The following is a 27,986-nucleotide window of genomic DNA, read 5'->3' as shown; positions in this document are numbered from 1 at the left end:
GACCCCAACACCAGACCTACCCTGGCTCTGGCATCGACAAGGGCGCCATTTCTCAGAAGGCATCGGACCACTTCCACCTGCCCCGCCCGGGCCGCCATGTGCAGTGCAGTCTCCCCGCGCTGCCAGGAAACAAAGATCGTTGAATCATGAGTAAACGCACTGCTCTAGATGGTGAAGAACAAAAATGTGCCTTTTTTGTGAAACTCAGCATTATATCCAAAGGTTTAAGAAATCTATGAAAAGGCATAATTAATTCAGAATTATTGCGTCTGGAAAAATACAGTTTTGTATCTTCTCTGTCTTCATAAGGATAAAACAAATGTTCTATTTTATTTTATTTTTTTAAGTCCATGACAAACCAGTGAACTTACCCAAACATCCAGGACACCCTGAGGTTAGCTTCATAGTCAACCTCACATAACCTATGTTGTGTTTGGTGATACAAAGTTATCTTTTATGCTTCAAACCTGAAATCTGTCATTGTCACACTTAACTGTGTGATTACAACTTGACCCCATTTTAATGAGAAACTCTAGATGCTGAAGATTAAGCCAACCTGGTGCAAAAAAACTCATTATTTGTATCATACAAAAGTCATTCCTTTCCAGAATTCAAAATTTACTTCTGAAGTAAACTACTATTTTGCATCTGCTTTGTCGTTGTGTTATGAGAGTAGACAATGACTGTTCATACAAGGAATCTGATTTGCCCAGCAGGTCCCCTATTTATTATTAATGAGCATTTTAATATAGACAGTTATTTGAGAGAACTACTGAGAGATGAGAAAAGCAACTGTTAACAGTGTCATCTGCTGACGTCATTCCCCAGGGATCTTCGGGCCACATCAAGGTGGGACACACTTATCAGGAAACGGTAGCTTAAGCTGCACCTTGAACGATGATGGTTAGATGTAGGAGAATTTTCTCACTGGGAAGACAGTTAACGACTAACTCTAAGAGAGGGGGTTGGTTGGTTTGCTTTAATCAACATAGTTTTAAACTACATGTAGTTCTGAAGAAGCCAGGGGTTCATTCTTTCAAATACTTCTGCAGTTAAAAATGAACAAGATACTGGAATAAAAGTTATTACTTTTAGTCATCACAACTATTCTAGAAAATAAGGCTGACTTCAATGAAGTAAACTATTCCAAATAAACTAAATTGATCCTAAAGTTGGTTATGGTAATTGGATAATTCTGATAAATTCCAGTGAATAATTTCTCCTGATTTCTTGCACAACAAACATTTACATCTAGAAAATGAACTTTATTTTAGTAGACAGCTCACAGTTCATTTTTTCCCAGTATTCACAGACCATTCCTTATTAAGTTATGAGAAATTTATTTCAAATGATTCGATTTTGAAAGCATTAAACTGGACATTTACTCTAATTTTCTCTTTTTTGTTGATGATTCATTTATCCTCTAATGGCCTTATTGTCTGATGACATATTTTGACTTCTGTAAAATAAATGTATCTGGAGTATGTTGTTTAATAAAATATATTATTGGAATAGTAATATTTGCCTTCAGACTTTGGGTATATGGCAAGATTTTAGCTCTGTGGACAACCATGATTCGTAACTTGTCTTCTATATCACGTAAAACCTGCCTCTAAATAGATGAAGCAAAGATCTTCTAACTATTAAAAACAAAAAACAAATCCCCTCATCTTTACTCTATTTCTAGGTCTTATATAAGAATAGCAATTTTACTAATTTGATAGAAATGAAGACAAAAATAAATTTCCCTACTAGAAGTTAAGTTAAAGAGGCTCAGGAGTACTTACTCAATGATGAATTTATTATTTACTTTACAAGCCAAGTTTTATTATTAAGGTGTTTCAAAATGTAAAGTGTTTCCATTAGTAGTTTTAATATTTCCAATACCCTTATTTTATACTTAAATAAGTTATTTTTATGGTGTTTACACAGTTGAAATTGATGAGTTAGATATAACACCTAATCTAAAGTATTAAACACTATATTCAAAGAAAAGTTATATGTGCACACATGGTCTCTCCACCTTAAAACAATGGTCTTGTTCAATTCTTATTTAATAGCTCTGGGGTAATCGACTTTTATTATAAATTGCCCTTACCCTTTTATATTTGTGTTACCCTTGTTTATACATAAATTATAAATAAGAAATAAAAGAGAGTGGATATTATTTTGATCAATAACTCCCATTTCTTGATTCTTGGGCACCTCATCTTATTCAACACCCTTGTTTTCCTTATCTTAAGCTAATTAACTTTAAGGATTGGGGAAATCCTTAAACATAATATGAAGTGTGAACTTAGCCATGAATCCATTGATTTGCTATAAGAAGAAAAACCTTGGTAATACCCACATTGTACTCTGGATAGCCCCTAAAATACTTGGGTTTCTACTTCCATGGTTGTCAGTAAATACTTTGGATTATGGATGTATTACAACTGGCAGTTCAGCTTTCTAGGTTTTAAAGTGCATTTGTGAGCTTTCTGGAAAGGGAGCTTTGCAATAATAATATCTGCACGTGATTGAATCATTGGTACACCTCACACTTGGAGTGAACTTTGACACAAAAACAAGACTGGCAAGAGAATGGGTATGCTCATGTCCAAAGCAAGTACTAAATTTCATGCCCCTCTTCTCAGTTGTTAAAACTGACTCTGCCGACAACTACATTGACTTTCACTTTGGCTGCATCAGTTGGAAAGCATCAAAGCACGACAGACAGCATTGCATTCAACACTGCAACATGATTTCAGGCAACACACAAAGGCTCCAAGGGTGGGGTACGTTGGGGTCAGGAAATGACCAGCTCTGACACAACAAGCAGGCAGTCAGTATTCACACGGTCTCTTAATCAACCTGCAAAGTTTTGGATCCAGCTGCCATATCCTCATGTTCTAAGAATACAAAAGTTCATCGGCATCCCACTGCTAGAAAGTTAGATTCCTCTAAATATAGGGTTGCCAGATTTAGCAAATTAAAATACCGGATGGTCAGTTAAATTTGAATTCCAGGCAAACAACTAATAATTATTTTAGTATAAGTATGTCTCAACTATTGTATAGGATACTTATATTAAAAACAATTATTCATTGTTTATCTGAAACTGAAATTTAACTGGGAGTCCTGTATTTTATCTGGCAACCCTGTATATATGGTATTTGCTTCCTGAAGGACACATCATACAAAAATCAAAATAAACAAACAAAAAAAACAACTAGGAAGCATGTTGAGGAGAGGTTTACAGTGGCAGGTGCCTCTCAACTATTTGTGTGGAGGGGGCTGAAGGGAAAGAATACGTAATAGACAAATGAGAAGATAAAACGAAATGAAGAACTTTAAAATGACCAACTGGTGGAAGTTAAAGTTTAATATAGCGATTGTCAAATTTGGGAGTCTTTAAGAGCCTAAAGGGTGTCAACATTTTTACTGTTTTAATTAATGTTTCATTTATCTTTATTTGAAAATCTACACGTAGCCTACGTAACATTTTTTGTTGCTGTTGCAGAGAGGGGCATAACAATATGGAGTCATTCCTTAAGTGTCAAATGATTTGGAATTGGTCAGTTAAGAAGCAAATTAAAAGTAGCCACAGAATTATACAGCCATTTCATATGGATTTTCTTTGATGATTTTGAAAAAATCTCCCCTCTGAAAGATCAACCTAGGGGATTTCCATCAAGCATTGCATAGAATGTACTTGTATATGTTATTATTATAAAACAGTAACATAATTTAACATAGTATCACCATTGCTCCTGTGATCCTGTAGGCATTGAAATGAAATAAGGATAATACAGTACAGTAGGAAAGTGCACAGAGTACTTTTCTTGAAAGTTATTGGTTTGCACAGATCGCAAATAAAAAAAGGGACGTGGTCATCTGTCAACAAAAAAAGGATGATGTTGATTTTTTTTAAGTTCTGAGAAGTGACTAGAAATTAAACTCAAATTGACATGTTGTGAAATTACTCTTATCCTTAATGGAGTAATTAGAGATCAGCATATAATACTATTACTTTAGGACCAATACAGTGTAATTAGGGAAATATAGACCATATTTCCGTTCTTTCATGGTTTTGTGCTCCACTTGTGATTAATATGAATAGAGAGTATTAAATAATATTTAAAATCAAATAAATTTATTTCACATGGATTTTTTCCATGCATCAGAAACTTCAGCACAGAAACAGTGTGTAAAATACAAAGAAATGAGAATATGAGAGGGAATACAAATAAAAAGTGAAATTGAACATTGTTGCACAACTCAAATGGAATGAGATACCAAAAATTAGCAACAATAGTCAATCAATTGCTTTTGAAAATATGATTCATTTTAATAATAAGCACTAATGTTTATTTGGGGAGAGTTATTCTGTTGCATACTTATAAAAAATCTTAATATTCCAGTGGCCCCTGCTGAGCTTCAAATACATGGCCATATCTTGGGGACAGCAGGTTCTCTTGCTCAGGAGAAAATTTGCATTTGATGATCAAAGTTTAAAGGGGCAGACTCCAAGATAATGAGAGAAATACAAACAAATTGGAAGTAAAAATCCTAATCTAGATTACGTACAAGAATTCTGGGAGATCCAGTACTTAATGACAGGATGAAAGTTGTCTGAGACCAACATTCATTAAAGGATATGTGAAAAAGTTGCAATGGTATAATTATTTCAGGTAAGAGAGGACTCCACTCTAGCAAACAAAATCAAATCAAAACGAAAACTTGAAGGTTAGAAAATGAAAACTCCATGTAACTGAAGGAAGGAGAATTTGATATCAAGTAAAAATCCCTAATATTGGTCTGTCTCTGGTTATTTATTTGATATGATTGATTATGGTACTGACTTGATATTTTAACCAAAATTACCTGGAATACAATTCACTCAAGCAACTAGAGGGAGCCCTGAAGATTTTATTCCAACCAGTCATCCATTCATGTTCACAGGAGCTTTTAAAATGTACTTTGTTTCCATAAATGTATTTAAGATGCATGTTCAATCCGTGTGCACCAGGAAGCTGAAACAGTCTTACTCCACAGCTTCCATTTTATGTTTGAACACATTTCTCACCCTATTGAGGTTCTTCTCCACGAATTCTAGCAACTACTTCAATTGTTATCACTAGCACTCTTCTCAAAGCTCGGCCGCTGGCTTTGATGACATGCACACAACACCCCTGCACACTCCCACACTCTCTTCTCCTCTCGCTCTTTCTCCCTGCGGTTATTCTGACCCCAGCCATACTCACAATGTTAGTGACATCTGGAGAGGCTCCGTTCTGCAGCAGAAGGAGGACAATGTTCAAGTGGCCCATGAAGGCAGCCACATGTATTGGTGTGAGGCCAGACTGCGGAACAAAGCAACAGCAGTTTTACTCCTCTGCACGGTGAGAGCTTTGGGGCTTCTTCAGATACATACAACTTGAGTGAGGAGGACAGAGATGGGCGGAAGGAAGGGGAAGGAGGAGTAAGAGAAGCAATGTTTCGTGACAGGCTGAAACATTTTCTACCTCTGTGATAGCCTGGATTGAAGCCCCATATTTCACCAGCAGTTCCATGACTTTGATGCGGTTTTTCTTGCAGGCAATGTGCAGTGGAGTAAAACCGTTCTGTGCAAAAGACAATCAAGTTAGTTGAAGACATGCAGAAACGATTCTCACACAGCTCCATGCTGGCACATTGCAGGCAGTAACGTTACATCGTCACGTACTGTTACCATTTCTTCCAATGCTGTAGGTGTTGGAATTTGGGAAAAAAGGTGGTGGTGTGTTTCTGTAGACACTGAACTTTGCTTATATATGGTGGGCCTGCATATAATTCTGTTTGTGGGGGTTACAGAGAAAACAAAAGTAAAGAAAACTACATGGGTCTACTCTTCAAAGAAGGAAAAATAGAGGGGCAACTATCCTTTAGAAGTTCTAAGATGTTTTAAAATATACTTATTGGTCAGGTTATGAAATGGCTTGAAGACAAGAATGTATCTTTCTGATGAAGGACTATTTCTTAGAGCATAAAAACCGTTTATCTGTTTTACCTCAAAAGTCTAAGAACATGACTGCCTCTATAATAAATGTTTCTATAATAAATTTTGCTACCATTTTCTTCAGGGAGGAGATGTTGCAAATTAGCAGAAATCATTATTTATGTTGATAATTTTTTATATCCAGAAGTTACATGTCTTATATTAAAAATTTTTTATAAAGAGTGTATATTAGCAGAAATCACTATGTTGATAATAATTTATATCCAAACGTTATATTTCTTATATTAAAAAGTTTTTATAACATTTGTCAATCAGATACATTTTATTTTATGAAGAAATGATTCTTAAGTTCCTGAATATTTTCAAGAAAAGTATGGAGAATTTCTGGAATAATTGTTAGGAGGTATCTCTCAGAGGCAAAGGAATGTGGAGAAGAAATCTTTAAGGCACTTTCTAACTTTTCAAACTAGGCTAATGTGTAAGAATTGTGGAAAATAACATAAAAATTTGTTAACTAGCCCCGTGTTTAATCCTATGTGTTATATTTAAGTATTATATTTTTATGTGGAGAATGATCACTGTATAGAGAATAGTTACATCTATTCTGCCAGTTAATAAGTTTGCATGTCCCAATGGGGTCTGATTGTCACTATTTTTCTACACTAGCAGTTCTCAGGAAAGCATATGGTCTTACTTAACCCAATGACTTAATATGCTTCACAATTTTTGTTAAATCATTTCCCCTTTATGAGCTATGTAATAAGCCAGATATAAACAGCCACATGTATATGCAGTACTTAAAGATTGTAATTATTAGGTTGTGATATTTTATAAATGTACTGATCACTATCAGATTGAAAAGGAGTATTTTCCTCCTTATGAGAAAATAAATATTGTCACATAATTGCACATAACTCTAAAAGTACATTTGCTTCCCAGGCAATTAGTAATAAATTGATTCAAATGGAAAATTTCTAATAAAAATAAGATTCAATATTTGATAATTCTAACAACATTTTCTTATCTTAAATATTGTCTGAAGACTAATTTAATGGACATAAACCATGTAAAGGTATAGAAAAAAAGGATTTGCTTTTAGTTGGGGAATTAGGAAGCAAAAGGCATAAATTAGTACATGCCTAATGCCTCCAATGATTATTGTTAGAATATCAGTGAAGCGAGGAAGATTTATTCAATATTAGACCTTGGGAGACACAGAAGCTGCTCTAGGGGCAGCCTCTTGCAGATCTGAGCAGTTCCTGGAATGGTTTCTATAAAATGCTTCCTGAAGCAACAAGATGCTAGCATCACGTTTCTATTATCCCATGGCTGGGTAATCAGGTCAATAAGGAGAATCTCCAAGTGACGCTTCACAGGCTTCCATTTTAACTATCTTACATAATCAAATCTAATCACCGCTTTCAAACTTTTTTTCAAAAAGAGATTAATAAAGTTCAACTTTTTTACACCTTTATTCTGACTCTATATAGAGGTGTCTAGAACTTATTTTATAATTTCTTATTTTTTGATTTCTATTTTCCACTTAAAATTGCTTATCACTCCAGGTTTTTCATGTCTATCTGCAACTCGCTAGTTGTGGAAATGGTACCTTGGTGTTCTCTCAAATCTATCCTTGCTCACCATCGTTTAATAGCAAACCGTGAAGGCATGAAGTAGGCAGGCAGCTTGTGGGAGGTGACAAACTTAGCAGAATTAACTACATATCCATAACCATGCATTGCTGGTGTCTGCACCATTGGTCAATCAATGTGGGTTTGCTCGTCTTGATCTGTATTCAGTTAATGTGGACTGGGCCAGGTTTACCAGGGCTCTGGCGTTCGGATTGGCTCTCTTGTCCAGAAGGAGTTTGGTTACACGGTAGTGGCCACAGTGTGCAGCAACATGGAGGGCAGTCAGGTAGTCTAGGGTGACATCATCAACAGGGGCCTTGTGCTGTAACAGGTGCTTCACACATTCCACGTGGTCCCCCTGTGCAGCCATGTGAAGTGGAGACAGCCCATTCTGTGCATCAAAATAAAACAAAACCAAGTCCACATTTTCGTCATTACTTCCAGGTTCTGAAACTCAACAACGTCAATTCTTGATCTCTGGCACAGTTGGTAGCAGGGAAAAAAATAATTTTCATTTGACATCTAAATATAAGCAGATTATGTTTGTCAGAGAGGGAAGCTAAGAGAACACTTACTTTCATAATTATGCTATTCTTAGGTAAAACCACAAATTAATATGTCTTTCGTGAATGAATACAGAGTATGTGTGGCAATTCGATTGGACCTCATAATTATTAGGGAAATATTAGATATACAAAAACAAGCGATAGCTGATGCTTAAATTATTTTTATCCAATTCCGTACACGGAATCTATATTCAATTAATCTCTCTGCATGAATTGCTTTACTTCTAAATGGAAGAGGAGGTGGATGAAGGAGGAGGAAGTGGGTGGGTCAGGGAGAGAAAGGACTTCGATCATCCACGCTGCTCTGAAATTCTATGATTCCTTTTTTCTATCATGAGAACTGAATTGGACTTGGAGAAAGTAGTGAGGTAAGAGCTAGAAAAGCATGAGGCAAATGTGCACCATGTGTCAATGATCTCCCAACTTTTAAATTTTGAGGATGATCTAAATTTATCATCATTGATACTGCTCCAAACAGCTTCAACTTATTTCTTAGAGGTCAACAGCAGGAATACAAAATATCAGGGTAATTCACTGATAATTATCAGTCTGGGTAAGATCCTCATTTTTTTTAAGTTAAATAAGCTTACAGGAAAAAATATGTAAAATTAGGAAAGAAACTAATTAGAAAAGATCTGCCCATTAAAGAGAGTGGACCGTTGTCTTTTCTTAATAGTCAATGAAAATAAGGTCACTAGAAAACCATTGTTGACCAAGTAACCAGTTTGGCAGTCGTAACATTCAAAGAAGCAGAAACAGTGTCTAGAAAAGAAGCCAGAGTAGGCCCAAGGCTGAATACTCCCAACAAGGAAGGTGGTTTGAACAGTGAGGGACAGCTAAAAACAAAAGTATCAAAATCTTAGTTGTGGTGGTTTGTGGGTGCATATGTGATTTTAAAGTTATTAGTGTATTTTTCCATGTTCTTGACATACTCTTTATTCATAATTATTGCTTATATATTGAGAAATCCATAAAATGAACTTAGAAAAGAAAAGCAGGTTGATGAGAATGTATTTATGCATTGGGGGAAGATAGCATACAGCACAAAGTGTAGTAGAAATTCAGGCCATGGCAACATGTGGACTGGTGTGTTTCATGTTTTTCTGATATTCTACCCATCTTTAATGCTGTTTTATCCACTTAAAGATCATGTGGAAAATAAAATCTTCACTATTTAATCTTTTGTTCATTTTACAAACCCTTTCTTTCATATTTTCTGAGTGCCTACTCAGCTCTGTTTAGGTACTGAGGAGACAGCAGGGAACATGATGGCAAGGAGCCCCTGTCTTCATGGAACTTCCATCCTAGTGTGGTGGGCAAACAATTCAGAAAGAGCAAAATGCAAATGCATAGTACATTGGAAGGCTGTCAATGTCAAGAAGAAAACCAAAGCATAGGATTGCCAAAGAAGATTGTGTATATGCATGTAATTCTGTATTGGGTGGCCAGAAGTGGCCTCACTGAGGTGAGTTTGGACAAAAGACATGATGATACTAAGAGAGCTGGTCCTGTTGATTTGAGGGGAGAGCATCTGAGGTGGAGGAGAAGCAAGTACAAACATGTTGTGTTGGGACCACACCTAGCATGACCGATTAACAGTAGGGAGGAGAATGCTGCTGAAGGCAAGTGATGAGGCGGGTGTCTGAGGAGAGGAATTCAGAGGTAAGGGACCCCAAGTCAGAGCAGGTGCTTTGACTTTTACTCTGAGTGAGATGGGGTGCTCTGGAAGGTTAGAACAACAAGATTACCCTGGCTGTTGTGTCGAGAATAGACTAACAGGGTGAAGAGAGAAGAAGCGAGGCCAATTAGGGCCTCCCGCAGTCATCCAGGTAAGAGTGATGGTGCTCTGGACCAGGGTGGTGGTAATGGGACTGTTGAGAAGTTGCTGAGTTAGTGATACATTTTGAAGGACAAGGAAACAAAGTTTAGTGACAGGATGTGGGAAGAGAGAGAAAGAGAAGAGTCTAGCATTATATGAGGCATTTCGTCTGAGAAACTGAAAGAATGGGATGGCCATTATTTGAGATAAGAGAGACTGCAAGGTGATTAGGAATAGGTGTGGGGGTAATATCAGGGGCTGAGCTTTTAACTTACTAAATTTGAGATGCCCAGTGGACATCTCAGCAGCAAAGGAGAGTTGACATCTACATATGGAATTCTGCAGGCACACATTTGTGTGTCATCAGGGTAGAGGTAGTATTCAAAGATGAGACTAGATGAGATTTCTTAGCGAGTGAGTCAGACAAAGACACAGTGTGAGTTCTGGAAGTTCTAACATTCAGAGACCTGAGAGTGAGGAGGAAGTACCAGAGGACACCGAGAAGTGACAGCTAGAACAGAAGGAAAGCCACAAGAGTAGAATGTCCCAGAAGGCAAATAAGGAAAGTGTCCTGAGGAGGGAGGAGTAAACAGTTTTGTCAGATGACAGCAATGGGGGAGAACGTAAATGATACGGGCTCTGATTCATGTCATTGGAGAGTCGGAAGGTAGGAATCTGTAGAAATGCTCTTCTGATTGCTTCCATTTTCTCAGTGCCGTGGGAAGCGAAGACAAGGAAAGAGGTCCAAGAAATTTGGAGAAAAAAGGAAAAGTGCAGAATGGTCAGGTAGCAGGGAGTGAGAGTGACTAGACTTGGGAAATACACTGTGATTGTCAGGCAGATTAAAGGCAGACTTGAAGTTAGAGATCATGAATTTAAAGCAAGCCCAGTCCGCATGGTCAGGTATTTCCTGCGGTCACATTCAGCTGCAAGAGTGTGAGTTGTATTTAATTAGGGTGAAATGTAGGAAGTGAGTATGAATATATCAGGAGTGGTGTGAATAACTATGGAATTTGTGCTGGGCAGAGGTGAGGGCACAAAGTGAAGGACAGTGAAACAATGACTGATGGACCCAGCAAAATGAATGAGAGTTAGCTGAAACAGAGAAGGGGGTGGCTGGAGAGTGGGAGGTTAGACACAGAAATTACAGAGGGTTGACAGTTACCAAACTGAGAGGCCAGCTAGAAGGATCACCTACTGCTCTTGCCAAGATCATTAAAGTCATCAGGAACTAGAATCGTGGTTCTAGAGAAGAGTCACAGTTTGCTGAGAGCTAGAATTTTCAAAGAATGAGGGGGAGTGACAACTAGATGGATGAGTATTTGCTTCAAGGAGGAATAATGGATGATTCAAAACTGGGAGTTTTTGTGGAGGGGGTGGGAGAATAGTCTGGCATTATATGCCTTTTCCACTCAGGCTAGTGGCATCACTCACCAACCAGGTTAGTTCATCTTGTCTCTGTTCTTTACCCTGTACATAGCTCTACTTTTAAGAATTATCTCCTTATCTATCTGAACCACTAAATTTCAAACTTCTTGAAACTATAGACTGTGTATTATTTCTCTTGATAGTGCCTTAGTTATCAGAACACTGCCTGGCACATTGTAGCTAATTACTATGATAGCTGGATGCATAGATGAAGGGATAAATATAGTCATGTAGTCACAGACAGTTTATGCTGGATCCTTACACATGAATATTTGATTTCACAAGAAGGCCACTAAAAAAAATTCGATAAAGGTAATCCATGGTCTCCATTAGTGACATGACAATTACAGGCAAATTCTGTTGACAAGATTGTTTTATAGTTCATGGAAGAATATATCTACCTAGCCTCAATTTGATAGAGACTTTTCATTAGTTTTAACGTGGCTGGTGAGATTTTGTTATTTCCATTTAAACTTCAATCAGTTTCCTCAACAAAACTTTCCGCAATTATCTCTGCATTACCCAGCTCAAAATGTCACATTTCAAAGGCAGATTTCTCCAACACTCACAGTTTAAGTAAGAGAATGAAAATATATGATTTGAAGCCACCTTTTCACAGCCTGTGGGGCATATCTTTAAAGATTGAGTTCATTCTACACACCTTTTAAATGTGTGGGCTGGTTTTTACTCCAAATAATTTCAATTAAATGTTCAGTTAAAATATTATATAAATTGAAAGATATTTGCTCATGTTGGCTTCCTTATTTTTCTCAGCTTACCCTTGTAACACCATCAGTTGATACCAACCCTGGTTGGGGGATTGAAACTGAGAGAAAATTTAAGAAGCGTCCTTTGTCTAAATTTTTGTTGTATTGAAGGATTCAAGGGTCGCTGCATATCCTATTAAATAGCTCTGTGTGATTATCTTCAATTTATGTCTCATGATCTTTTCTGGTAATCCAATGTATAGGTGGAAAATGGCAAATTGTACAGTAATAAAACTTTTAAAATACATTCTATAATGAAAACCTCCAAGAAATCAGCTCATCACGTGGGTTTTTTAAATATGGACAAGAGTTTTCCCCATGTTGAGTGTATTGATGAAATGAGACAATAAGTGCTAGATGTACTGTGCCATAGAGAACAACTTGCTTGTTTAATGGTTCTTTGTGGATGGGCTATCCTAACTCAGGCTTTCCATATCATCTACAAATCCCAATTATAATCAACCAACACCACTGGTGAGTAATTCTTTTTGCTAACACTGCCTACAGAGAAAGATTGGAGAGCTAAAAGATTTATCTTGTATTGCTAATTGTGCTGCTTTAAAAGACAATTTTATAGGTATTTTATAGTCATCTCAGAGAATCATAAAAATATAGACTCACAGAATATAAGAGAGAGTCTCATTTATATATAATATTCTCATTTACATATAATACAAATATATTCAAATTTCCAACTGTAGTAAGAACAGCAGGTAAAAATATAGGAAGGACTTGAAGGTATACAACACATCTTAAAGATGCATTTGTTAATTTTAAATAATTTTAAAACAGTTTGATATATATTCCTCATTACTAGCACACAATTATTAAGCAACTAGAAAATGCCTGGCTGATGCTTTGATTCCAAGAAGAATAGAGAGTGTAATAAAAAGTGGCTTAAAGCGTTGTTTGGATCCCTTCTTACCCATAATGCCTCACCTTAGTCCTTGCCAGCAAGGGAGCACCACGTTCCAGCAGAAGTTCTACCACTTGGTCGTGCCCACTTCTTGCAGCACAATGAAGTGGTGTCAACCCATCCTGCCAAAAGAATTAAAGAATTAGGCCTGAGTTAAACTCTTTTTTTACAAAGCCAAGATTGTATCTATTGCTACCTCAAAGAGAGAGTTTCCTGAACTCAATCCTAGTGACTCAATAGGTCAGTAATAGAATTTCTACTAGTTAAATGAAAGAGAAAGAGAAGAGTGAGAGAGAAATCTTGACAGAGAGCCAGAGAGAGAAAGAGAAAGAGAGAGACAGGGATTGAGCAAGAGAGAACCCACATGTGGAGGTTCAATGTAAAAAGATCTGTTGCTGGTCCTCTGTTTGCATATTCAGGAAGATGGAAAAGCAGAGGATGCTGCATTTGTTGACCCTGAAAGCCCTACTTGCTGGGAACCACAACCAAAGATTAGATTGTTCACTGTTTTCATTTTGGTTGTCCTAATACAACTTTTACTTAAAAATTCTTCTTAATCTAATTTGTACATTTATCTTCTCTCTTGAATTGTTGCTATTGTCATAAATTTTCCTACAATGCTCCCTGCTGCTCATAAAAGGGAAGAGCCATTTCTTCACATGCTTCTAAAGGTTTCTTCACATGTTTTACCACATTTTATAAACTACATAATTATTTCTCAAACATGAAAATTGTTATTAATAAATAGCATTAACACTGCCTCAAATAAAATTATATGTTATCTTATTTATAAAACTTTCTGACCTTGATACTTCATAGGTAGTTTCTGATTCCAGAGCAATTCCCAAATACCCTCTGTCTTTTGGATTTTATTTCCGTTTAGGTTGACATGGCCAGAAAACAGAGTTGGTGGGAAATATGAGGCAAAATGTAAGAACACTGAGCAAGAAGTGAGAGAGAAAATGAAATCCTGAGTACATAAGTTAGCTAGTGTTTTCAGTCTTAAGGAAAAAAAAGCAAAGATTGTCACAGGAAAAGAGATTGAGAGCTAGGCAGCAGTCAGAGAAAATGCGGGGTGCCGAGCCATTAAGAGGACTTCAGAAGCTTCTGATTTATCCAGAACTCAAATGGTCTATCTTCATGTCTCTGTTTCCAGGACCATCTTTCTGGGTTGTGCTTTCCTCCTAATAAATATAATTCCTCTGGATTACAACACTCTTCTTGATGCAGCATTCTGGGATTTCTATGCTAGATACCTTCCCTTGCCTCTCCACATCCATGTCCCACAGACAGAACTCTCTAGATTATATTTGTGGGCTACCTTGCCCCCTGGCTTCTGGTTGGGTTTGGTCAATGGGAAATGCAGCAAGATATGGGAGCGACTCCCTGAAGGCTCTCCTAATTCTGGCTGTGTCTCTTTAGCTCCTGCCAAAGCAGCCTGCTCCATACAATTCTCTCCTTTGAAGTTCTGGTAACCACTCTACTCACCTTTCGGGTCTGGGATCGGTAAGGCGCCCTGTGGCCACCGGCCCCACGGATACTGCACCATCCCTTGTGCCTTCCCTTCACTCCAGCCACAATGTTATAAATAGGCCCTTTAATAATCTCTATGCAAATTACCAAATTTGAGTGTGCCATCTGTTTTCCGCTAGGACCTTGACTGGTAATGATTCCTTGCTGTGTTAAATCTATTTAGCTAGTATTAAGATACCAAGTAACCAAAACAGATCTTGCAGGGTTTTTTATGTTGGAATTAGCATGAAAAGACTGCCTTTTCAGAAAAAAGTATTTAACTACTGCAATTGAGATGCCAAGTTATTTTAAAGTTTGCCAGAGAGGAGCCTAAAAAAGAAACTGAGCCGGCAAAGCGATTAAAATGATTATGCTTCTGTATCTTCATAACAGTACCTTGTGGTGGAACTACAGAGCACTAGTGGCTATATAAGGTATGTAACAATTAGATATCGCCTCATTTCTCCAACAGAGTCTTGGTGGGGGCTTGGTTGAGATCTAGAGTTTGAGAAATCCAGCACAGCGCATGTGGGCATTGCGTGCAGTGTTCCAGGAATCACAGAACCCTGGGCGTGGCTCTCAGATCAGCCACCAGGGGCGAATCTCTCTGAGGCCCATCTTCACGATACATAAAATGGGGATGATTTTTCTTAGTGTGTTTAACTTATAGCCTTGTTTGACAGATGAGGAGATGATGCCTTAAATCATGTTTACAAAAGGTATTGTTTTCTATGAATTAAATGAAATATTCATTGTGTAATCATGTTGAAACCTCCAACATATTCTCCGAATAGCAATAGGAAAATAGGGAGAACATGTAGTAAACGGACAAAAACATCAAGGGACAATAAGGACTAAATTGGTTCTAAATCTTACATTTCACTGATGCAATTTATCTGCCCTTATAAAGAATGTGTGAATTATATCAAATTTAAGTTGTCCATCATGCTCAATCTGCGATTTTGGATATTTTCTACAAAGAACAATATCTCATTATTGCCCCAAAAAATTCTATCAAGGTTTTGTAATCAAAGACTTTTTTACTTAAATTTTCTTTTTCTTTGCTCTTAGGGGCAATGATCTGTTTGTTATCTTTTTTCTTTTTTTACTTAAATTCTTAAGGTGGTGTTTGAAGGTTACTTTTTTTTTTCCCTCCAGAATCCTTTTCCCTAAGTTCTCTTTCTCTCCTCACTAGAATCACTTCAAATCATACCATGATGTTGCTAATTCTTAAAAGGAAAATCAATCAACGTTAGAGGGACACCATTTATCTAGCTGGTAACCCACAGCATGAGCTTCTTACAACCATTTCTTTCCCTACCATTTCTTTCCTCCCTCTCTGGTTAGATTGTTCTTCCAGCGGTGCATCCTGAAGTCTGTAGATTAATATTGGCTCTGCTAATTACTAAGCTGTGTGTCCTAGGTCAAGTTACACAACTCCTCTGAAACTCACTTCTCCCTTTGGTAGTCTCATTTCTCAAATGAAGACCTCCATATTTTCTCAACAAGAAAGTCATACACACTTCATAAGTTATTAGGAAGTTGAAATAAGATGATATTTCTCGACAACTTAGCAGGGTGCTTAGAACATATGCTTATGACAATTGGTAGTCACTACTGTTTTTACTTTATTACTTCTAATAACAAGTAGCAAGCGTGATCTCTTTTTCTGATGGATTGTTTTTCATTCATTATCCTTTCATGTTTTTCATACACTTTTATTGTTTGCATTGAAATATGTATTTTAATACTTTAACCATAATCTTTATCTGGAGTATCTCCACAGTGAAATAATAAATAAATTTAAAAATAAAAAAGAATAGTGCCCTTAATAAAACTGAATTAATAATGTCATTTTTAACCAGCTATAAAGTTTCTGTTTTAACATTAAAATGAGGTTTTTTAGATACCAGAAAACCAAGGCTCTGTGAAAATGTCTCAGAGCGTCTCACTAGATCCTAGTCAATGGTGAGAATGCCAGGGAGATGCAGGATGTCCCCCTGAACGACAGTGCTGGGGAAAGTGGGGAGAAACTCTGGGAAAGATTATTTTTAATTATCCTAAAGCCTCTCTATATCTTGCTTTTCTACAGATAAAGAAAACTTCATACGTGAGAAAAATAATGGGAGGTTCGAGGAAAAACTCTTGATAGAATATACTAACTTCTGAATGTTTAAAACTAATCTGATTAGTAGGGGAAATTGAGAACTCTCTGATAAAAAAAATGAAAGAATAATATTTATATTACTTTTACTTTCCTATATAGAAGCTCTATTGTATTACGTAAAAGGATAATCAAAAACAAAATAACATTTTTCTATTTTAAAATATATTTCAAAAGACAAAAGCAAACCATATTCCTTTGTTTTAGTAATGAAATATTATAGCTCCCGAACTCGCCCCACCATTCCAGACCACAGTCCTTGGTTTCACTATTTACCTCCCGCTTGATTTTGCCTTTGGGAAGAAGGATATGTCTTTTAGTTATAGCCACAATTGAAAGAACCTAAGTGCTTTTAAAGTCCTGCTCCTTAGAGATGAGGAAATATTTAACTTATGGGGGAAGAAGCTTAGTGCCACCATTCAATATTGCACCTCATCCTGGGGTGTCTTGGAACCAGCACACACAAACTAGTGACAGCCAATTTTTTGCACATCTTTTCCCAATTCTGCATTCAGTTAAACCACACTGGTAGCTCTGATTGGCCATGAGGGAAGTATGGAGTATTTACACCATGGAAATCGGCAAAGGCAAGGGCTACAAATCAGGGCATTTTTTTTTTTTTTAAAGCCAATCATTAAACTCTTACCAACACACTGCCGTCTGATCCCTTGAGGACTGTTGACTTGAGTCTCTGAGGACAGGGACCTAGTCTGCCTTGTGAACTGTTCTATATCAAGAGTTCATAGCACCAAAGAGGAACTCAGTAACTATCTGTTTAAGGAAGGAATGAACAGAATGTCCACACCACGTATCCAATTAGAAAATCTATTTTTGCTTTATAAATTCTTGAATGAAATTCAATTTATTTGCTGTATCTAAAGGACTACTGCACTGGATGGGCTGCCTACTAGACTGGATAAAGTACGGTCCAAAAAGTCCCTGTACAGAAGAAACCAAGCCTTACGTTTGATTGTCAGCTTGCTGAAGGATAAGGAGTTACTGGCAGAGCTAGCATAAGCATCGATTTCTCTCCACTTCTTAGTACTCTTCTTATGAAAATACAATGCCTATTTGGAGTTAGACTTTTAAATTGTATAAGCAAATGGATGTAGGCCATGCAAATTAGAGCATCTTTTAAAGAACTAGAAAATGTGGTGATGATTAGTAAGAAAAAATCAACTGCCTCAATAATGAATGAATACTCCAGAAAAGCATTTGTAAGATCAATGTGAATCCTTAAGACACTAAGATAAGAACTTTTTCCATTTACAAAGTTCTGTCTTTCCATTGGTGCTCTCAATTATTAGAGCGCCTCAACAGAAATGGAAAGGTAACTGTAAAGGGAGATATTATGTTAGTAAGGTACTTCAAGGAAAAGATACCGAAACTCTTTCCTTTAAATATAAAGAACAAGTAAGCAAAACATGCAGCATTGTGCATAACTGTTCCAAATTCTGCATACCTACAGCATAGCAAGGGAAAAGGCGTGCTGACAAAGCAAAGGGTAGAAACCACATAAAACTATGATGCAAAGACATTGGACACCACAACAAAGATCTTGACACACAGAGCAAACTACTCCAGAACTCCCACATGATAATACGACACAGGTGCTGTGGACCAAACGTCTTAGAGAAATGAGATTAAGAGAGCAACATTTCCTGAGGTCATTAACAGCCAGAATATATAGTCTGGGGCTGGTGTGGTTTCTGGAAGCTCAAAGATGATAAGGCTTTGAACAAAAACGTTTGCCAGCCTCAAGATTTGCAAGGGAACTCGATCTGATTCTGATTCCTTGGACTATGAGAACATGCAGTCTCAGAATTAAAATAAGTGAGGACAAAATATCACAAGGGATATATCCTATCTACCATCCTCATAGACTTCTTATACCATATATTTAAAAATTTTCATATTATAACAATGTTTAAAGTTTTGCTGAAGTATACCCAGGTCTGGGGATAATTAACCATGTCCACTCCAGAGAATTAACACTGAAGTACTAGTTTAATGTTTTAGCAAGTAATTGCATATAATTTCAGTAACATAATCACAAATTATTAGTACCTAAGTAATTTGCCCACCCCACTTAAAAAAAGACAAATAATAATACCTAAGTGTTAATTCTCCCACAACCTATGAGGTAGGTACTGTTATTAGCCTAAGTTCAGAGAAAGTAAGTAAACTGCCAATATCAAGCAGCTAGGAAGTAGTAGAAGCAGGATTTGAAATCAGGTCATCTGCCTTCAGAGTCTGCACTTTTAACAGTTGTTCTCTCCTGCTTATCTAATTATCTATCTGCTGTGAGTGCATAAAAACCCAGAACAATATTTTACTTAACAAGATTGACATGAGTAGAAGTGCACTATAATAACTGTATGCCTTTTCTCCATAAGCATTATAGCAAAGCTCCTGCTTACGTCAGTACAGCATAACCACTTAAGAAAAATTATTTAGGGCCGGCCTGGTTGTGTATGGTTAGGTTCACATGCTCCACTTAGGCAGCCCATGGTTCATGGATTTGGATCCCAGGAGCGGACCTACACACCACTCATCAAGCCATGCTGTTGCGGCACCACACATACAAAATAGAGGAAGATTGGCAAAGATATTAGCTCAGGGCCAATCTTCCTCACCAAAAAAAAAAAAAAGAAGAATGAAAAATGATTTAGGAATTGAAAAGTTAGAAGCAAAAGATTTTCAACATGTATTAAAATATTTTACGTAAAAGCCACACTCTCATAGCTTAATGTATATTGATGAGTTTGAGTTCTTTATATTTACAGCTAACCACATGAGAGGTGTGTTAAGTCCAATCTTTGATCTTTGTTCGCAGAAAATCAATAAGCAAGGACTTGAAAAATCATCTCATTTAAGACCTAGCATTCTGTTTCTCCAGGAACTTATGAGAAAATATTAATTCCACTTTACAATGTGAAACCTCTAAATGCTGTATGAAGTTTCAATCAAATCTAAGAAAGCAATTTCCTTGAAAATTCATTGCCTATGTTTAGGACTGGTATTTTATTGTACCTACTAAAAGAATACAAGAAATAATAATGGTAGGAAAGTGAAAGAGCAGAGACACTCACCCTAGTTTTGGCATCGATCTGACCACCACGATCCAGTAGGAGCTTCACCATGTTTGTGTTCCCCCTTTTGGAAGCCACATGGAGAGGAGTGATTCCATTCTACACCATGGAAAGACCAAACAAGAGCATGTTGGGTAGGACAGGGCATGACAGTGAAGACCTTGTGTTAGAGGGCACAACGGAGGTTGTGACCTATGTGGTAATTTGATGCAAGGGTCCTAAGGTCTTAACGTCTTCAAAATTTCAGGAACAAAAAAGCACACAAACCACAAAGCACTATAGTTAGGGAATGAAAAATGGAATGAAACTGTATAACTAAGTTAGTCAATAACTACAACATAGGTATTGAATGTACACATTACAGTCAAGAGACAAAGGGAGCACTTTTGCATAATAGAAGCAAAATTTCAGATTCTGTCTAGGATTGAGCCCAAGTCCAAAGTCTATCTTTCTTTCTGTAACACCCATGCACTTAAAGAATCTGGGATCCTAAAGTTGGCTATGCTTAAAAATAAAATATGCATATACATATCAATACCCAATGGAAAAATATTTCTGAAAAACATGTTCTTCAGAAATAATTCAGTAGGAAAAACAACTTGAAAATAACTCAACATAGTTTCAGTGCAGAAGACTTCTAAGAACAAAACACCGTATATACAAATTACATTTATTTATTTTATTGGCTATCATATATCATCATCTTGACAAGGATATGTACCTCATTTTTTCTATGTCATAATTTTGCAAATATTCAAATGCTGCATTTACTGATTCATATTAAGTACACTGAGTATTATAATTATCATGTAAGTGTATTCTTTCCAATAAAAGCATACCATTTAACATATAACACAACATGATGTCTTTTTATGTATTTTGGTAAGACTCGTTATATAAGCAAATTCCTAATTCATTAAAAAAAATTCTCTGTCGAATTGTGTGCCCTATAATTATTGTTAAGACACTGTATAAATGTACTTATACATTTTATACTTAATGTTTTAACAGTTTCCAAGTTATTTATTGACTTGAAGCTGCTTATTCATGACTCATGGTGTGATCTTTAGATATAACTGCTCCTACTGAGGTCAGAATTAATATTCTCCTTAACCATTGCAAATGATTTGTGTGCTTCTGAATTTACACCTTCTTATTTTTCACTTATTGGGTCATGATGACTTCCTGTGACTTGAAGGAAAAAATGGAAAATCTAATAACTCCAGCACAGATCCAGTTAAGGAAAAAGAAATAAAACATTTATTGGTGTTCATTTTTACTTTAGTAAAATGCCCATTTATTGCTTTCTAAAATGAGAAAGTATTTGAATCCATACCCTGGCTGTGAAGTCCACAGCAGCTCCCCGGTTTAGAAGAAGAGTTGCCACGTTGACATTTCCATAATGGGCGGCAATGTGCAAAGGAGTAAAACCACTCTATGGAAAGCAAAGAAATTGAGTCAGTAAAGCATTTTACCTCCATATGTTGCAGTCACTGGATTAGTGAAGAAAATCACATGGTAACTGTCTACCTAATATGTGAGCAATACAATTCAGATAAATGCTTATAGCCTAGTGCTATAAGGTGGTAAATAAGTAAATATATAAACAGGTCAATAAATATCCTACATTTCTTGGCAACATTGTTTCTAATTACATTAACAATTTATCTATTTATGAGATTTGTTGTTTATACAAAACCCTGTTTCTTGAGTTGGTTTGGCTTTTCAGAAAAACAGAACATGATTGAACAAGAAAGTTTCAGCCATGGGACTAATATAATTATGAATAAGAAATGTTTTCTCAAGAGAAAAAACCAAATCTTCTGTTTTTTTTTGATTTTTGAGGTTTTTTTAAATGAAAAACAGCATTGGTTGGCATCGTATCTTTTGAACTATGAAAAATATTGTGAGAAATTCTTACAGAGGATGTACATTCATTCCACATCATTTAACACTGTCCTGATATTTCTATGCTCTTTAACAACTGTGTTTAGTCAGACTGTGTTACAGTGAAAAAACATAAATTAAACAATACACTTGGCATCAATATGAATACAAAATAAAGAAAAAATTCAGCTGAACCCAGTTTTGAATATTAATTAAACCAAATTTCGTCAATAAAATACGATTGATATAAAATAAAATAAGCAGGTTAAATCAATTATCTGGGCATTAGAGAACTGCTTACTCTAAGAATGTTTAAAAACTGAGTCTCAAAGTCTTAAATGAAAGAAAAGTATACTTCCTTTCATTTCTTTTTCTGATTAAAATTTAGTTATAAATTTTTGCCATTTCATAATAGAAGCATATTAACTCTTATCATTCAAGTATGCAAAGACATATTATCTTTGCTCTCCATAATTTTCATTACTTAATAAAAAATTATAGGAACAATAAAGACTGTTCCTATAAAATTGGATGTCAGATCCTGTAGTTCCGAAGTTATTTGTATTGTTCTCTTTAATCTGGAAATGGACTAGGATGTGCATAACATTGTTTTCAAGAAATATCATCTACATTACAACCATTGCTTTTCTATCACTTGATATATAGGCTCTCGTGATTTTGTTTTGAAAATGGGCCCAAATATGCATTCAGATATGTTAGGTGACAGAAATTCCTCTGTGCTATCAGCCAAATTAGCTGTAAGTAATTTCTGGCTGCAGAGAACCAAGACATAAAATAAGAATAGTAACTTTTGATCCAAATCCCACGTTGGTGGTCAAGATGTTTTCATTTTGTGTCTACAGGATACCAAATATTCATGTCAATGTGGAGGGAAAAAATACGTCTACAACCTGGCTATTATCTTACAAAATGTCAAAATTTTATATTTTAGGAAATAATTGACTGGATGTTTTTCATTTTTATCTTGATATTTCCTGTCACCCAGACATGTCCTGAATGTGCGTCTGTAATTCAAGTCACAATTTAATTTCAGAAAAACATAGGGATTGCTGGTGAATCGTGTTCAAATTATCCAACCATAATAATATTACTTTTCTCAATTTCAAAAATAAACTAATTTATTGTCTGACACAGCCTCATTGACCATCCACAATGCTGCCTCGGGCTGTGACTCTTGGATCAACACGAGGCTGGAATAAGCCCCTGAGAGGAGCTCTCCCCTGATTAACACGGAGACAGAAGGCTCAGTTCACCTTCCTACAGGATGATCAGGGCAGCGGCTTCCCCTCTTTGTTACTCTATTGTCCTCAAAGAAATATTTCTAATTCAGTCCCAATCTACCCTACCCACTGCTTTCAACACAATGTGGAAAGCCAATACTGCTTTCAGATATGTATCTTACACAATTACCAAAATTCACTTAAAAAATTAAAGGTATTAAAGTCAGTAATCAAGATACCAATTTGTACAGTTGCAGTCTTGAGCAATTTCACCGAGCAGTTGGCCTTTTTTTAAATCTCTGACCTAAGCTCCATGCACAAATATGGAACGGAAGAAGTGATATGAATAATTCACATATATTCACATCTCAATGGGTAAATTTGTCAATAAACAAGATATTAGTTTAGAAATATACTACTCTCAGTAAATTCGAAGTGTGTATGTTCCAAACCCCCACAGTGATCAGATGAGATGTTCGTCTCAAACTCCCCTCAACAAAGTGAAAATCAACCTACATTATTAGACACTTGCCTTTGAATATTGGTTAATTTTTATAATATACTTTCAACAATGTTTGTGTTCATGCGTCTCAGGAGCAAAGGTCGAGAGACCACCAAACACACACACACAGACACACAGACACATGCACACACACACTATCCTGAGAGGCTTTTGCACTGAGTTTTCTTGTTGATCGACGTGACTTATCTTGGGATGTGGAAAATAGACGATTCCACAGCAAGTATTGTAAGACTTAGCAAGATAAAAGCAAATGCTTTGCTCCTGATATGCTCAATATCATTATTGATCACATACAATGTGGTTTAAAAAAAAAGGGCAACCATGAGACAAAAGGATTAAAACAGGGACCGAGAAATCTCCTTAAATTTCACTTTGCTAAACTCTAGCCTGAGAATTCTCATGAAGAGAAGTAAGTCACATCTCTTACTGGCAAAAAGCTAATAGTACAGCTCACTCAGTAAAATATATATTAATGAAGTTTCATTTCCTGCTCTACCCTAATAAGCTATTTAAATAGTTTCAATGATTAAATAATGCTTCAAATATATGTTACCTTAATTTTTTTGAATTATCCATTTGCCTCAATTATGGGAAAAGTTTCCAAATTAATTTCCTAATAATGGAAGTTCCAATCATTAGTACGAATTAGTGAGCATTTATTCTAATTGGGAAAAAAACTAAAATAAATAAAAACAAGGTATATTTTGGTTATAACCACAATACTGTACCTCGGTTGTCCTATTCACCATCATCTGAAGCAGTGTTGTGTGGGAAAAAGAGGGAAGATATTACACAGTGCAAAATGAAGGAAACAATCTTCTCACGGCAAGTGGATACACTGTTCCAACATGCCAAAATGCATTCTACCAAGAAAAGACATTCCTAATACAACACAATACAATTTTATCTTTCTAATTCTGTTTCTATTATTTCTGACTATAAATAGAATAAACAAACAGATTTCTAAAAAGCTGAACCTTATCTTTTAAAGAAAATTATCTTTAATTTTTTTGATTACTGTACCCAATAGATAATCCCCTTTTTCCAAAATACCTCTGAAAGTACTTTATCTCTTTTGAAGACCAGAAGTAATTTTGCATTATCACCATGGCCTACTTTGTCATCTCCCAGGAGGAGTCTGGCAGCGAAGAGCGCCTCTCCACAATGTGTTCAGCTTTTACCTTGGATTGCACGTCAGCATTGTGATCGTTCTGAAGCAGGAGTGCGGCAGACTTGGTGTCATCTTTCCTAGCTGCAATATGCAGAGCTGGCAGCCTCACTTTCCCTTTGGTGTCATTCTCCAAAAGGATGGCCACTGCCTGGTTGTGTCCTTGCTGGAGTGCCACAGCTAGAGGCGTAAAGCCGTCCTAGTAAAACAGAAGAAAAAAATCTTTCATTAACTTTTGCAAGTGTGGGATTCGATGCTAAGCAATGATGTGTCTAATTTTTGAAGTAACGATGAAAACTGGCAAGCAAAGCAAAAGGATTAAATATTACTTTGAAGACTAAAGCAGATTGACATCAGTTATTTGCAATACTATGGATTGACTTCATCAGATTGTTTTCTTAATTTCTATTCTATATATTTTGAAAAACATTGGCATTCCCTAACGGAGCATATTGCATACTGGATGTGCTCAAATGTATGTTTAGAATGGAAAAATAAAAGTCAGAACCAACCCTAAGTAATGCCTGCTTATGGAAAGGAGAAAATGAGAAGGGTAGAAATAATGATGTCCAAGTCTGATTGGGAACCAAAGATATGGTAGCCAAGAGAGGGAAGTAAATTATATAATTAACTATGCAAGTTGCTAAATATCTCTGTTGCTAATTCTCTTTGTACTGATTAGGGAAAAGCAATAACAACTGTTAATGGAATGGTCTGTTACCAATTAATTTGGGAAGTCTGGGACATCATATGATCCCAAACTCCTCAGCAAATAAGGCTAATTCATTAATTTTGTACTTAGTTGAATTTTATATTATTTAGATCATTTAGATCTAAAATTACAAGTGCTGGTAATGTGAAAAAAATCAGCTTAATTCTAAACTAAATTCTAAACTTAGAAAACAATAAAAAAAAATCAGTAGCACAGATCATCAGAGTTAGGAGTCTTAGGGCTAGATAGATGACCATGCTAGAAAACTTGGGAGCCGTGATTTCTCTCCAGAAACAAGTATTCAGTTAACAGAAAGGTGACAAGTAAGTAGGAGAAATATATAAGACCTCCCTTACTGCACAAAAGCTTGAGAATAAGTTGCAGAGTTAGAAGTTTCCATTCATAGAGACAAGAGATGAGGGCAATAGAATGGCGCTTTCATGACTGCATTCTAGAGACAACGGCAGTTTACCTCAATCCAACCACTCCATTTGTTTTCAACAATAATTTTTAAAAAGGTAACTGTAGACTTTTGAGGGAAAATCATTTTCCTCAAACGAATCGTGTCATCTATGCACTACCACAAAAAGAACTGAATTTTTAAAATAAGAATTAAATTTTAAATAAACACCCTACTTGATAGAATGGAAGAGTAAAGTGTGTGGTGTCATAAGAGGACAAATAGTGGCCTTAATTGGGAACTTTGATTGGCACCAGTTAAGCACTCCATGGGTGAGGCAAGAACAGGCTCTCACCTACATCGTTCATGTGACTGCCCTGCAACAGTGGGATGGTTTATAATAGAGGAGTGTAGGACAAGGCATTTGCTGACAGTACAGAACCTAATTAAAAAGGGTTTAACCTTCAACTTTGGTAACATTGAAGAAGAAGGAAGAAAGTAGAGAATTATACAAATGGTTGTGGAAGGACAGTGAATTCCCTTCCGAGAATTTAACTTTGATCTCCACCACGTGGATTTCATTCTAATCTATACTCCACAGAGGAAGGTAAATATCGAGAATGATTTTTTTCAAGTACTTCAACTAACTCTATGAAAAAGGAAACATATTAAAATTCAGTAGCTTCATTTTTCATCACTTATTTACCAATGCTAATTGCTATAATTATGGGAAATTTCAAAACTTTAAATATTCTTTTTCAAACACGAGAGTCAATGCCATATGGAATGATTTCATAATTATTTGGTTTTTAAAGTGGTCACAATATCTTGATCAGGAATTAATCTTTCTTTCTTTTTTTTTTTTTTTTGAGGAAGCTTAGCCCTGAGCTAACATCTGCTACCAATCCTCTTCTTTTTGCTGAGGAAGACTGGCCCTGAGCTAATATCCGTGCCCATCTTCCTCTACTTTATATGTGGGATGCCTCCCACAGCATGGCTTGACAAGGGGTTCGTAGGTCCGCACCCGGGATCCGAACCAGTGAATCCCGGGCCAGCGGAGTAGAATGTGCGAACTTAACTGCTGCACCACAGGGCTGGCCTCGGGAATTAATTGTTGCAAATTGGGGCTACTAATGAGTTCAGAGTGTTATCTTTAGGCAGATTCACACATGTGCACCAAACTGTAGAAGGTACTTAGTGATACAACCTAAAATCTCAAATAGTAATCAACTATACAGCCCTATGAAGGTGTTATCTTTTACAGAATGATAGACTAAAAGGGAATGTGCAAAGCTTTGTCCACATGCGTGTTTATTGATAATCATTAGGGCCAGCAGTGGAGGGTTAACCAAGTTCATATATGACCAGTCAGGAAAAATTCATTTTAGTTATTTAAATGATTAAAAGATGAAAACAAATAACAGGTATACATACATATGTCAAAGCTGGGATTCAAAACCTTATATGATTCACTTGCAAAAGCCACATTTCTGTGAGAGTTTTAAATTTTCTGAGAATCACAGGGAAACATGGCCTCTGCCAATGTTATGTGCATAAAGGTGTATTTTTGGAACGAGACTGAAATGCTACAAAAGGCCAGCCCGAAGGAGCCCTGAGACAGCTGAGAATGCCAGCGAGCTGAGTTTCCCTAAATCACACACTAGAAATATTAAGTCTATTTGGCAAGCAGAAGAACTCTGTAGTATAAAGATTTCTTTAGGTAAGTGATTCCACCTTTAAGGAAATAAAATAAAACAAACATAGATTTCCTTGTTTTGGTACATTTCTCAGAGGTCCTGATGCCGAGATACAGTCTCATATTGTCGCTCAAGCTTTGCCTGAAGGTTTTCACAGGGTACTCATTGATAGAATTAGTGTCTCAGAAAAGAATGGTCCCAAATCATAACAATCACGCTGTAGCCTTCTGGTAAGAGTGTAAAATCTGTGTGTGCTGAATAGAGAACTTGAGATTATTTCATACTGGGCAGTTGCGTTTTCCAGTCATAAGCAGGAAACATGGTCCCATTAATAGTGGTTTCTTAGAATTTCTTTTTCTTTTAAAGATTGGCAGCTGAGGTAACAACTGTTGCCAATCTTCTTTTTTGTATTTTTCCTTCTTTTTCTCCCTAAAGCCCCCACAGTACATAGTTGTATATTTTTGTTGTGGGTCCTTCCGGTTG

General features: G+C 36.3%; 1 protein-coding gene across 50 annotated transcripts in view; it reads right to left on the bottom strand.

Annotated features, from left to right (window-relative positions):
• Positions 1-27,986, bottom strand: part of ANK2 (ankyrin 2) — a 627,576-nt gene that overhangs the window by 108,235 nt on the left and 491,355 nt on the right. For 33 of the 50 annotated variants that reach the window (XM_070504610.1, XM_070504623.1, XM_070504608.1 and 30 more), the window contains 9 exons: positions 24,708-24,893; positions 24,255-24,278; positions 21,212-21,310; positions 19,876-19,974; positions 13,131-13,229; positions 7,805-8,002; positions 5,508-5,606; positions 5,247-5,345; positions 21-119 (listed from right to left, as the gene is read on the bottom strand). In XM_070504610.1, the coding sequence (XP_070360711.1) occupies positions 21-119; positions 5,247-5,345; positions 5,508-5,606; positions 7,805-8,002; positions 13,131-13,229; positions 19,876-19,974; positions 21,212-21,310; positions 24,255-24,278; positions 24,708-24,893 (1,002 nt within the window). The remainder of the gene's footprint in view (positions 1-20; positions 120-5,246; positions 5,346-5,507; positions 5,607-7,804; positions 8,003-13,130; positions 13,230-19,875; positions 19,975-21,211; positions 21,311-24,254; positions 24,279-24,707; positions 24,894-27,986) is intronic. The other 17 variants (XM_070504620.1, XM_070504624.1, XM_070504622.1 and 14 more) reach the window with 3 other exon arrangements.

Source organism: Equus asinus, chromosome 3 (assembly GCF_041296235.1).
Source record: "Equus asinus isolate D_3611 breed Donkey chromosome 3, EquAss-T2T_v2, whole genome shotgun sequence".
Classification (NCBI taxonomy): domain Eukaryota; kingdom Metazoa; phylum Chordata; class Mammalia; order Perissodactyla; family Equidae; genus Equus; species Equus asinus.
The sequence above is the reverse complement of the archived record's forward strand: the minus strand, read 5'-3'. Positions and strand labels throughout refer to the sequence as shown.